Below are 14,282 nucleotides of genomic sequence, written 5' to 3'. Positions count from 1 at the left end.
CATGACACAGTGACACTTGCCTCCTTACTGTTCCCCATACATGACACTTCATCTCCCAACTTCAAGTGTTTTCAGTGATTATCCTCCATTACTGAAATGCTTTGAGGCTCTCTCAATTTCCCTGGCTTCACTCAAGTCTCAACAAATGTCCCACCTTCTGAAAGAAAATTTTCTCAGTACTCCTTAATCTTAAGGCCTTACCTCTGAGATAATACCCAACTTATCCTGTATATATCTTTTTCATAGTTACTTTTATATATTTTCTCTCCCATTAGACTCCCTGGAACTTAGCACAGTACCCAGCATATAGTAGGTTCTTAATAAATACTATTAGAGGGATTTGTGCCATCAAACCCAAAATGTACTTTTTAAAATTCCACTCCAAGTATGCCCATCATTTCCTTTTCAAAATCGTTTGAGGCATCAACTTTATTTTTGCCATCTATTTCATTATTAGGTAGCAATTCTGAAATTTGTGTTCAGTGTAGATTTATAATACCTCCAGGTCCTCCAGACTTTCACTCTTCATATTTAAGTAACTCCTTAATTTTCATTTTTATTTCATCTAATCTGTGTTTAAGAATTCCTACTTCTCATTGTCTTGAATTTGTCAGAATATATTGTTGCATAATTTAAAACAAAGGTTATCATTGGGTGGGGAGAGGAAAGCAACATACCAATCATTTCAATAACTAGTAAGTTCTGTTTCCAGTTTTGTCATATTATAGTACTAGCACGTTATGAAAACATTCGGATTCTTTTTAGTCTATTTCCTGTGCTGTTTTGATTCACTTACTTTAGTGAACAATATCATCTATACCTAAGCATTTTCAGGAGCTGGATTATTAGTATTTCTGACCTGTTGCAATGCACCCTCACATCCTAGCATTCTTGCCTTCTTGTGGTATCAAAGCACAAAGAAACAGTAATAACTCTACCCCATGTCAAGCTGATCATCATTACAGTCCCAAAGAGAATCAGGCTACAGCTATATGCCACCATATCTTTTTAGGTTCATAGGAGTACTTATGTCATGCTGGTGAGTGTGCTAGCATTGTCAGAGCCACAGATTAAGGACTCTAGTAAGGACTTCAGGGGAGGGAGCCAAGATGGTGGAGTAGAAAGACGCACATACACATAGCTCCGAACCCACAACCCACAGAACGGCTAGAGGGGACCAACTCACGGTGAATCCTGCACCCAGAGGCCACGGAATATTGGAGCGAGAGAGATTTCTGTTCAGAAGAGACCTGCAAACCTCTCACGGGGGGGTCCTTCGCGCTGTGGACTGGGCACCGGGACTGGGAGCAGAGGGCAGCCCTGCAGCGGCCGCGACACCATGAGGAAAAGATCCGAGCGGGCTACGGGGACTGGATCTCCAGCGGCCACGCGGGTCCCTCCACCCACAGAGGGACCTGCAAACCTCTCGCAAAAGGTCCGTCGCGCTGCAGACGCCGAGCCCAGACCTGCGGAGGCCGCGGCTCCGAGAGGTACAGATCCGAGCAGGCTTCAGGGACGGGATCTCCAGCGGAGGCACAAGCCCCTCCACCCACAGGTGACGGGGGTCAGTGAGAGAGTCTCTTTGGTGGGTCGAGAGGGGAGTGGGGTGCCCCCATGGCTCGGGCCCCCCCGGGAGATAGAAGCTGAGAGGCGGCTGCAGACAGGGGCTCCCCAAGCGGGCGGAAGCCTGGATCCATTGTGGAAGGTCTGTACATAAACCCCCTGAGGGAACTGAGCCTGAGAGGAGGCCCTGCCCTGACCTGACCACCTGAACTTAATTCTCACACTGAATAGCAGCCCTGCCCCCGCCAAAAGCCCTAAGGCTGGAAGCAGCATTTGAATCTCAGTCCCCAAACGCTGGCTGGGAGGACCAGGAGGCGAGGTGAGTGTGAGGAGAATACCCAGAGGTCAAGTCACTGGCTGGGGAGAATGCCCAGAAAAGGGAAAAGAAATAAAACTATGGAAGGCTACTTTCTTGGAGAACAGACATTTCCTCCCTTCCTTTCTGATGAGGAAGAACAATGCTTACCATCAGGCAAAGACACAGAAATCAAGGATTCTGTGTCCCAGCCCACCCAATGGGCTCAGGCCATGGAAGAGCTCAAAAAGAATTTTGAAAATCAAGTTAGAGAGGTGGAGGAAAAACTGGGAAGAGAAATGAGAGAGATGAAAGAGAAGCATGAAAAGCAGATCAGCTCCCTGCTAAAGGAGAACCAAAAAAATGTTGAAGAAATTAACACCTTGAAAACTAGCCTAACTCAATTGGCAAAAGAGGTTCAAAAAGCCAATGAGGAGAAGAATGCTTTCAAAAGCAGAATTAGCCAAATGGAAAAGGAGATTCAAAAGCTCACTGAAGAAAATAGTTCTTTCAAAACTAGAATGGCACAGATGGACGCTAAGGACTTTGTGAGAAAGACAGATATCACAGAACATAGCGAGAAGATTGGAAAAATGGAAGATAATGTGAAATATCTTATTGGAAAAACAACTGACCTGGAAAATAGATTCAGGAGAGACAATGTAAGGACTTCAAAGCTCAAAGCAGTACCAGGACACTGAGAGAGCTCCTGTTGCATGTTGCCTTGGCAGGCATACGCTTACTTTGGCATTTTTCCTTCTGCCCCCTCATAATATGTATGATGGATTGAACTTTGATAAGGTTATTGCTTTTATCATAATTATTGTTGCTTGTGCATTCAAATCTGTGTCTTTTGCTGATGATTACTAAGGTTGAAATCATTATTTTAAATATTCTAAATAAGTATACAACTAGCTTGGGTAGTATAATAATTACCTTAATTTAAAGGCATGATAATAATGGAGAATATACAATTTATTTTCTTTTAAAAATCACCTAAGAAGCTAGGGGACTAGTTAATTAACACAGTTGAAGTGAATCATTCCTAGTGAATATTATTTTGAATTTTTATTAAGTATATTTAAATTTTAATCTGATAAAAGAATCTTCAAAAGAATCCAATGAAATTTAATGATTTTCAAAGTAGCAACCTAGCCTTGCCCATATTTTCTTTGCATCTTCTTACAATTTCCCTCATCTTTCACAAATTTTGCACAAAAACTCCTTCACATACAATCCATGGCAATCTACATAAAGAGTATGCCAAATGAGCAAGACTGAATATTTTGTGCCAGGTGCCTAGCTATATGAATAAGTAATCTCACCATCACATCTCAATATGGGAAATCAGTCTATTTATGCTACTTTTGATAAAGACAGTACATTGTTAAATAATCAGACAGCAATGATTTCCACGTACCATTGATCTACCCAGAAGCATTAGCCTTTGAAGTAAGAGCTATACATATTCTAAAAAACAAAAAGTCTCAAGGAAGAGGAAAAGAAGATAGGTTCAGACACATACTGTTCTTTATTCCTCTTCGACTTGAAAATGTTTATGAAACTTATTCAATCACTGAAAGTCAAGGAATGAGAATTATTTTTCCCCTGACCAGAGAAAAAAAAATAACTTCATAAAAATCAAACTAGTGGAGACACATAGTGCACTGTCTCTATCTCTTTCTCTCTATCTTTTTTTGTCTCTATGTCTCTTTGCTTCTCTTTTCTCCACCTGTCTCTGTCTCTGTCTCTCTGACTCTATCTCTATAACTCTATATCTGTACCTCTTTTCTTTCTCTCTCTTTCTGTGTCTCTATCTCTCTTTCTTTGTCTCTCTCTGTCTCTGTCAATCCCTGTTCTCTCTATTTCTACAATTCTGTAGCTTTGTCTCTTCTCTATCTCTGTCTGTCTCTGTATCCCTATCTCTACTTCTCCATCCCTCCATACTTCTCCATCCCTCCATCACTCTCCTTCTAGCTCTCTCACTCACAATTTTTTTCCTCCATCCTAAAAAAAAAAAAAATCAAGTAATAACTTCTTCATTTACCTGAAGGAAAAGGTCATATTTCAGAAGATTAAGGAATCAAAAAGTGGAAATTTTGTTGTGGTTTGAATAATCATTAATAAAGAAGAACTGGTTTCTAGAGTGGAAATAAAGGAAGCCTTTGGAATAAGTGACCACTCCTCCCTAGAGTTTCTGATGGAAGAGAGGAAAACCAGAGACAGTTTTATATGTACCCTGTATTTTAGATAAGCAGGCTCCAAAGGCTCAGAGGAAAAGTTAGGAAGGATTCCACTGACTAAAATTCTATTGGGATGACATCCAAGGATGGATAGGAAACTCTTAAAGATGAAATTCTAAAGATATATCTTATCTGGACTGTGTATTTAAAAAGACTACATTCACTGCAGTGTGAAGAATGATTTGTAAAAAAAGGAAACTAGATGGAGGCAGGGAAATTATAGTTCGGATCTCAAGTATTGAAGTGGGTTGGTTTATCCACTTCAGAATTGGTAAGAGAAAGTAGATGTTAAAGATACAGCAAAGAGAAATTCTATAGGATTTGGTAAGTGATTAGATAGATGTAGGGATGGAGTGCAGAGACAAACAAAAGACTGCAGTTTCAACCTTAGAGTGTGAAAAATGATGGTGTCCAAAAGACATAGGAAATTAAGGAAAGAGGCAGGTTTTAGAGGAAAGATAATGAGGGGTTTGGGTTTTTTTTTTTTTTGATACATTGTATTTGGAGTTTTGGTTTAACATCCAGGTGTAGATATTTAATAAGCCTCTAGAAATGTAGAATTGGAGCTTAAAGGAAAGGTCAGAAATGGCTACATAGATCTTAAAGTGGGTATACAGTTCTGGAAGTCATTGTTGTTGCTGCAGTTGAGTTCTTTTAGTAATGTCCAACTCTTCATAACCCCATTTGGGGTTTTCTTAGCAAAGATATAATGGGTTGCCATTTCCTTCTCTAGATCATTTTACAAATGAGAAAACTGAGGCAAACAGGGTTAAGTGACTTGCCCAGAATCATATAGCAAGTGTCTGAAGCAAGGTTTGAACTCATGAAAATCAGTCTTCCTGATTCCAAGGCCAATGATCTATCCACATCACCACCTACCTGGCCCTTAAAGAATCATAGGGTTAGCATTTGAAGCCTTTGGAATGTATTGGACTCAGGAAAGAGATTATATAAAAAAGAAGAGAAGGAAAGAGTTTTGAGGGGAAGCTTTCCCACATTCACTGGGAAAGAGGAAGGTAAGGAATCAGAAAAGGAGATAAAGGAAAAGACAGAAATATAGAAGTAATATCTGGAACTGAACAAGGTCAGAATCCAAAGAAGAGAGTACCCAGGAAAAAAGGATGTTCAGCAGTGCTAAATGTGGCAGATACGGCAAGGACAGTGAAACCTATGGATGTGGCAATTAGGAGGTCACTGGTAACCTTTGGAAAGCACAGATTTAGTAAATATTGCAAACAGAAATCAGAAAGATATCCCTAAGTCTGGGCAGAAAACTTATTCTCTAACTCTTTATTCATAAACCAGAATGAGAAAAATGTCTCTGCTTTACCATCATTATATAGAGAAATTCCAGCTTGGCCACTTATTTCTTTTATCATGAAGCTTGACAAGCAGATTGGGTACCTTATCCTCCTACTCTTATCATTTTCTAAGTAGGTGGGAAAGCACTTAAGGAAAACTGTCTGCCAGCATCTTCTACGACTGCCATTTTTAAATGAATTAGCAATTTGCTCAAATCAGACCTAAGTATAAGCAGGACTGGAGTGGAATAAATAAAGAGGAAGGACCATGATGGGGGATATCTTCCATCTTCAGGATAGTGACATATTATGATACTAAAAAAGAAATACTGAAGTGAAAAATAGGCAATGTAGTATGAAGAAAGAAACCCTGGTCTGAAGTGTGTGAAATAAAGCAAATCATTCCATCCCTTCTTTCAATTTTCCCATTTTAAGAAGAAAAAAAAAAACTTGGAAGTTAAAATTCCTGAGCTACCTGGCAACTGGTGACATAATGAATGGAGCACTGGGCCTTAAGTCATAAAAGCATGAGTTCAAATCTCGCCTCAGGCACTTTCTAGTTGGGTGACCCTTAAGGAAGTCATTTAATAGCTATTTGCCTCAGTCTCCTCAACTCAAAAATGAGGATAATAATAGCACCTACCTCCCAGGGTTGTTGCAAGGATGAAATGAGATACTTGTAAAGCACATAGCATAGTGCCTAGAACATAGTAAATGCTATAAATGTTAATTAGTGGCAGCATAGTAATAATGTAGTCCAGTGTAGTATAGAATAGTATAGGGATAAAATGAAGTGAAACATGGAAGTTTCTTTCAAAGGAAAGCTTAAACCACTAGATAACTTAGCATTGTTTTTAAAATACTGTATTTATTTGCTTTAATATTATTAATTTTAAAACTATAGAGCCAGTATTTGCATCTGTAAGTCCTGCCAAATAAAACTATTGGGTCTAACTCAAAGCACATGCTTTTTTAAAAAAAATATTTTATTAAAAATACTGAAATCTATGAAATCAAGGGCATATATTATATATATATGTTCACACACATATATACACCAGTCTTATTAATTTAGCCACAAAATACAATTTTAAATAAATGTATGTTATAAATAAATGTAAGTTATAAACATGATATAACTAAACCAAAAGAAATTGCCTTTCTGTTTTTTTGATGTTTTTTTCCAAGTATTTTATTTTTTTCCAATTACATGTAAAAAAAAAAATTTAACATTCTTTCTTTCTTAATTTTGAGTTCCAAATTCTCTCTCTCCCTCCTCTCCCACTTCACTGAGAAGGCAAACAATTTGATATTACCTTTCTGTTTTGAAAGTTTTCTTGCCTGTAACTCCCCAATAGAATTATTCTCATTGAATTTCTGATGAAGTTGGGCATGATGAAAGCCTTTGAACTTCTCGGATTTGGTGTAAATGACAAGATCTGACAGCTCCAAGGCCATTTTTACCTTCCTTGTCTATAAATAGAATATAATTATTTTGCAATGTTTCATAAGTTCTTTGAAAGAAAAACTTCAAATCAAGGAACTAGACTTTCAATTCTGTGTTCTTAATTCATTGTTGACAAAGTTATCATATAGAAAATCATCTTAATCTAGTAAATGTACTTCTTTTGAAAATATAAAATAAATATTTTAATGTTAATATAAAAATAACACAATAATACATAATATAATACATCATAAATGATATGATAAATATTACCCAAAGAAGCTAAATCTTTCCATCTTTTCCCCCAATGAGTTCTATTCCTCCTTATCAAGCAGATTGATTTCCTTTTTATTCATCCTGTGGGTCTGCAAGATTTTGTGGGTGCCAGAGCAGTAGCCAGCTTCATGGAAGAGTTAGAAAGAGAGCAGGACTTGGAATCAGAAGGCCTGTGATTTCCCTTATGCCCAGTCGTTAGCATCTCTAACCTTATGTAACACTGAAGAGAATGGGGGTCTTTTTCTCTTTTTGTAATGAGGAAAAAATTGTAATTCTGCTTCCTGGACATCGAGTATGTTGGTCTGTTCCAAGTCTCTTTTATCAGCGGCAAAATGAACTTGAACTCAAGACCTAGGTTTGAATCTTGTCTCTGACAATTAGCAATTGTGCCATCATTAACAAGTCAGTCAATCACTAGGAACGAGTTTCTTCTCTCAAATGAGGAAAAGAACATTTGCATAAGGCTCTTGTAAGGAAAGCAATTTGCAAACATGAAAGCTATCTAAATAAAAGATCATTTTGTTGTTGCTTAAAGAAAGTCAAAGCACATGTAAGAAATACTTCTCTGGCTATTAAAAAAACAAGTACTTTCAATTACTTCTGTTACTGTGTCCTTTGATTGGTTACCATTATCACTCTTGTGGGAATAACTACTTACTTATTTTTCTTTTATTTTTCTACAGGTCAGATCTGTGCTACATGATTCAAGCATGTTATGACACACAGATTATAGGGCCTGGATTTGGATCTGCTTCTGACATTTATTTACTGTGTGATCACAGGCAAATAATTTAAGTTGTCATTGTTTCATCTTCCACCTCACCATCATCATCTTCATAAACAGCTATTTATTAAGAGCCTGGCCTATGCATTGGGGATACGAAGGAAGACAAAAGATGTCCCTCACCCTGAATAAACTCAGTCTAACGGGAAAGACAACATGCAAACAACTATGTACAACCAAACTATATACATAAGTAGGAAATGATCAACAGAGGGAAAGGACTAGAATTAGGAGAAACTGGGAAAAGTTTCATGGAGAAGGTAAGATTTTAACTGAGTCTTAGTTAGGAAGTCAGGAGACAGAAAGGAGGAGGGGGAGCATTCCTTGCTTGAGAGACAAGCAGTGGAAATGCCCAGTCAGGAGAAAGGAGTGTCTTGTTAGAGGAACAGCAAGAGAAGTCAGCGTCTTCTGAATCACAGAGTAGATAGGGGAGGGGAAGTTGCAAAGTGTAGGAAAACTAAAGAGGGGGCTAGGTTATGAAAGGCTTTGAATGTCAAACAAAGGATTTTTATATTTTATTTTGGAGGTGATAGAGTCATTGGACTTTAATGGAGTTGGGGGTGGGTATTGTCAGACTTGAACTTTAGGAAAATAATTTTAATGGCTGAATGGAGAATGGACTGAAATGAGGATAAATTTGTGGCAGGAAGACCATTCAGCAAACTATTATAGCAGTCTGAGCTAAGGAAATTAGAACCTGAACCAAGGTGGTGGCAGTATCAAAGGAAAGCAGGATATATATTCAAGAGATGTTACAAAATGTTATCAATAGACCTTAGCAATAAGTTGGATATGGAGGGATGGGGAGAGAGTGGTGAGAGTGAGAAATTGAGAATGATACCTAGGTGGTGACCCTGGAGGAGAGAATGGCCAGCAACATGCAAGTTTGGGAGGGGAATAGATTTTAGGGAGAAGAATAAATTCAGTTCTGAACACATTGAGTTTAAGGTGTATGTGGGATATCTAGGGTGAAATATCCAATAGAAGTTGGAGATGTGAGAATGGAGGTTCGTAGAGTAGAGAGGTTAGTACTAGATAAGTAGGTTTGAGGATCATTAGTATAGAGATGATTATTGAATCCATGGGAGCTGATTAAATAACCAAGCAAAATATTAGAGAAGGAAAAGAAGAAGAAAAGAGGGCCCAGGACAGAGAGCCCTGTGGGACACCCAGGATTATTGGACATGACCTATATAAAGATCTGGCAAAGGAGACCAAGAAGGAGAAGTTGCACAGGTAAGAAAATATCCCAGTGGAGTTGGGAGGAAATTATCATTACTGCCAGGACAGGATGAGATATTATGCTGAGATTGGAACTAGTTCTGTGATTTCAGTGGAGAGGGAGCTATCCCATGAGGAAACTCCCTCTTCATATGCAAGTCAGAATCTTCTGCAACATTGCCTAGAACAACTCAAGTGACTTGCCCAAGACCACACTGCTATTATGTGTCAGAGGTGTGACCTGAATAAAGGCCATTTGGGATCCAAGATAATTTTCATTTTTAAACAGACCTTTGTTTTAGGGAAGAGCATGAGATCATTACGAGCAGTACCCAAGTTCAACTTAGTCTATTCTCTTATTCAATTCTTGTTCTAGTTGCAGTGTCAATCCGAACAATTTTTCCTATTACATTTAATTTGTTTATGAGATATGTCTGTATATAATATTGACATAAATCACACATAGCACATATATGGCACATAAATTTAGAAAGTAGGCATGATCTTTTCTCTGATATCAATTAATTCAAAAGAAAACATGAACATTGCACTCAGGTTCCTACGATAGGTAAAAAAAATTTCTTCAAAATTATAATAGCAGGCATTTATACAATGTTTTCGAAAGTACTTTGACGACCTTGAGATAAACTTACCCCCATTTTACAAATGAGGAAACTGAGGACGAGTTTAAATAACTTGCCCAAGGTCATATCTGTGGAAGTATTTAGTCTGTGGTCTTCCTCACTCAAGGTCTTCACCATCTTGCTACCTCTAAAGCCTCTTTATGTTTGAAATCAATGCATAATTGGAATAGTAAGAAAAAATTCTACTCACTGGTAAAATTTTTTTTAAGTTTCTTACCTTTTTTTTCTTAGAATAGCTAATAAAACTCTTTATTAGAGATGATTTTTCTTCCGACTCTTTTTCTTTGCCCTCTTTAATCATAGGTGAAGTAATATGTTCTTTTGAATCTTCTTCAACATCATCATCATCCTCAACTTCTTCTTCACATTCTACTATCTGGCCATGTTTGTCACTGCCCAGTCTTTTAATTGTCTCCTCTATTGTTCCAATTTTCTTATTTTTCACTAATATTTTGAATTTCAGTGCCTATGGACATAAATTGAATTGTAGGTACAATAATTAATTTTTACTAATGCTTTGTAAACATATTAATTGAAAAGCACTTCATAATATGTAATTAATTAGAATGATGAACATTGGTGATATAGAAACATAGATAATGATGGCTGGCATAGCCTGCCAGTGTAAATATTATACTTGAGCTTATATAGCAAACTCCATTCTTCCTGTTGAATTTAACAGTTAGGTCATCTTTGGGAATTTTTGAGAGAATAATTTCAGTAGAGTACTAGATGGAATCCAGGCTGTTAGGGATTGGCGAGTCAGCTGGTGATGAGAAAATGAGGGCAATAAGACTATTCTTTTAAAAGTTTATAAATGGAGATGCAGGAAAAAGCTTTTGACAAACTACAACACCTATTCCTATTAAAAACATAAGAGAGCATAGGAATGAATGAAGATTTCCTTAAAATGATAAGAATCATCTATCTAACACAGCAAACATTATATGTAAAGGAGATAAGCTAGAAGAATTTTCAATAAAATGTCTATTATCACCACTGTTATTCAATATTTTACTAGAAATGTTAGCTTTAGCAATAAGAGAAGAAAAAGAAATTTAAGGAATTAGAATAGGCAAAGAAGAATCAAAGCCATGATTCTTTGCAGATGATATGCTGATATATTTAGAGAATCCTAGAGAATCAACTAAAACACTACTTGAAATAATAAATGTTAACAAAGTTGCATGATATAAAATAAATCCACATAAATCATCAGCATTTCTATATCTTACTAACAAAGCTCAACAGCAAGATATGGAAAGAGAAATTTCATTTAAAGTTACTGCACACATAATAAAATATTTGGGAGTTGCCCTACCAAGACAAACCCAGGAGCTATAAGAACACAATTAAAAAACACTTTTCACACAAACGAGGTCAGATCTAAATAACTGGGAAAATATCTGTTGTTCATGGATAGGCTGAGCTAATGTAATCAAAATGATAATTTTACTCAAATTAATTTACTTCTTCAGTGTCATACCAATCAAACTACCAAACATTATTTTATAGAGCTAGAAAAAATAATAACAAAATTAATCTAGAAGAACCAAAGGGAATTAATGAAAAGTATCAAGGGAATTGATGAAAAGAAATGCAAGGGAAGGTGGCCTAGCCATATCAGATCATAAACTGTATTCTAAAACAGCAATCATCAAAACTGCTCAGTACTGGCTAAGAAATAAAGAAGTAGATCAGTAGAATAGGATAGGTACACAAGACACAGTAGTCAACAGCTATAGTAATCTACTGCTTGATAAACCCAAAGAATCTAGCTTCTGGGATAAGAACTCACTATTTTAAAAAAAACTGCTGGGGAAATTGGAAAATAGTATAGCAGAAACTAGGCATAGACTAACATCTTACATTGTATACCAAGATTAAGTTAAAATGGGTATATAATATATAGATTTAGATATAAAGGGCGATGCTATAAGAAAATTAGTAGAGCAAGGAATAGTTTACCTGTCAAATTTATGGAGAACAGAAGAATTTATGACCAAATGAGACAGAGAACATTATGAAACGCAAAATGGCTAAGGTATGTTATGTTAAATTGAAAAGTTTTTGCACAAACAAAGTCAATGTAACCAAGATTAAAAGGGAAGCAGAAAGCTGGGAAACAATTTTTACAACCAGTGTCTGATCTAGAGACCTCATTTCTAAAAATATATAAAGAACTTAGTCAAATTTAAAAGAATATAGGTCGTTCCCTAAGGGATAAATGTCAAAGGATCTGAACAGGCAGTTTTCAGATGAAGAAATTAAAACTACCTCTAGTCAAATGAAAAATGCTCCAAATCACTATTGATTAGAGAAATGTAAATCTAAACAACTCTGAGTTACCATATCACACCTATCAGGTTGGCTAACATGATAAAACAGGTAAATGATAAATGTTCCAGATGTAGAAAAGTTGGAACACTGATGTATTGTTGGTAGAGTTGTGAACTGATCCAACCATTCTGGAAAGCAATTTGAAACTATACCCAAAGGGCTATAAAATTGTGCAAATCCTTTGACCCAGCAATAGCACGTTTAGGACTGTATACAAAAGCAATCATAAAAACAGGAAGAGGACCCACATATACAAAAATATTTATAGCAGCTCTTTTTGTGGTAGCCAAGAATTAGAAGTTGAGGGGATGCTCATCAATTGAGGAATGGCTAAACAAGTTATGGTATATGAATGTGATGGAGTTATATTATTCCATAAGAAATGATAAGCAGACTTCAGAAAAACCTGGAAAGACTTACATAAACTGATGCTTAGTGAAGTGAGAAGAACCAGGAGAACATTGTACACAGTTAACAGCAACATTACATGATGACCAATTTTGATAGAGTTAGCTTTCTCAGCAATGCAAGTATCTAAGACAACTCCAAAAAAGTCATGAAAGAAAATGGTATCCATATCCAGAGAAAAAACTAAGAAGTCTGAATGTAGATTGAAGCATATTAATTTGCTCTCTTTGTTGTTATTTCTTCTTTCTCATGATTTCTCCCATTGGTTCTAACTCTTTTTTACAACACGACTAATATGAAAATATCTTTAATATGAAAGTATATGCAGAGCCTATGTCATATTGCATGCCATCTTGGGGAGGGGAGAGGACAGAGTAGGCAAGAAAATTTAGAACTCAGAATCTTATGGAAGTGAATGTTAAAAACTAAAAATAAATCAATAAATATTTTTTAAAACGTTTATAAATGGAAGGAGAGATAGGATAACAGCCTAAATAACAGGCTTACAGAAAATATTTTAAGAGATGATTGTTTGTTCATCCTTCTTTCCCTTTTCCATTAATAACACTGTTCTATTAATCCCCTAGGCTTAAAAATTCAGTCACCTTTGTTTTCTTCTCTATCCTTCAAGGATCCAGTCATTTACCAAATTTTATTGCTTCTTCTTCCTCAATATTTCTCAAATCAATTATATTCACCCTAGTACAGTTCCTTAATATATCTTATCTATACTATTAAAATAGCCTCTGAATTAGTCCACGTTTTTCTTGTCTCTCTGAAACTAATCTGTGACATGTTAGGTACTACTACTAGATTAATCTTCTAAAGCAGAGCTTTAATAAGTCATTTGTTCACTTATTGATTCTTGTCAGCCCCCTATTCAATAGTCTTCAGTGATTCCTCACTGACTACTACAAGAAATTCAAATTTCTCCACTTGGCACTGAAAATTCTACATATTTTGGCCCCAGTCAATTTTCTATTGTATTTCCCTTGACTTTAATTAATTTGGATTCGCCTATATATCCCACGCTTTCTGATCTCTGCAAATATGCTCTTTTTGTGTCCCTACCTCCCCTAGAATGTCTTACATCCATGTCCAGCTATCCAAATCCTAAACATCCTTCAATATCAATCTAAATTACAATTCCTTCAGGAAAGGTTCCCTAATGCACCCCTCTCCCTTATTGGACACAGTTTCTTCTTCCTACAAATTCCAATAGTATTCTTTTTCAGAAGAAATTGAGTAATTTTTGTTGACTTGACCTAAAATCCCAGCAAGAAAAGTTTTCCCAAGACACAGAAGATCTCAGAGGACAACATGTTTGCCTCTCTTCTTTTGCTTTTATTCTTTGATACTTTATTTTATAAATTCAATTTCATTCAAGAAGTATTTAGTCATTACTTTTTGTGTAACAAATAAATGTAGCAAGTATTACATAATGAAAGTAGGTAGTAAGGCATTATGCTAGACTCTGGAGATATAAAGGGAAAAAAATCAGTCCCTGTCCTCAAAGAGCTTACGTTTTCCTGGAGGATATGAAGAGTTCAACATGTAAATACAAGACAATTTGAAGGAGAAAGCACCAAACATTATTAATAATTAATAAAAATGATTAGTTAACTTCTAGTTGTATAGCACTTATAGTTACAAAGTGCTTAAACACAATAGACTTACATTTTATCTTCTCAATAAGCCTATGATTGAAGTAGCAAAAATATTGTCTCCATTTTACAAATGAGGTAACAGTGGGTAAGAAT

At 36.2% G+C, this 14,282-nt stretch overlaps 1 protein-coding gene across 6 annotated transcripts in view; it reads right to left on the bottom strand.

The window, feature by feature from the left end:
- Positions 1-14,282, bottom strand: part of PLCZ1 (phospholipase C zeta 1) — a 103,475-nt gene that overhangs the window by 40,605 nt on the left and 48,588 nt on the right. For all 6 annotated transcript variants that reach the window (XR_011977015.1, XR_011977016.1, XR_011977018.1 and 3 more), the window contains 2 exons: positions 9,992-10,240; positions 6,719-6,875 (listed from right to left, as the gene is read on the bottom strand). Coding sequence is in view for 1 of the 6 variants with exons in the window: in XM_072653605.1 (XP_072509706.1) it covers positions 6,719-6,875; positions 9,992-10,240 (406 nt within the window). In the remaining 5 variants the exon portion in view is untranslated. The remainder of the gene's footprint in view (positions 1-6,718; positions 6,876-9,991; positions 10,241-14,282) is intronic.

Source organism: Notamacropus eugenii, chromosome 3 (assembly GCF_028372415.1).
Source record: "Notamacropus eugenii isolate mMacEug1 chromosome 3, mMacEug1.pri_v2, whole genome shotgun sequence".
NCBI classification, from domain to species: Eukaryota; Metazoa; Chordata; class Mammalia; order Diprotodontia; family Macropodidae; genus Notamacropus; species Notamacropus eugenii.
Note: the sequence above shows the minus strand (reverse complement) of the source record. Positions and strands in the feature narration are given on the sequence as shown.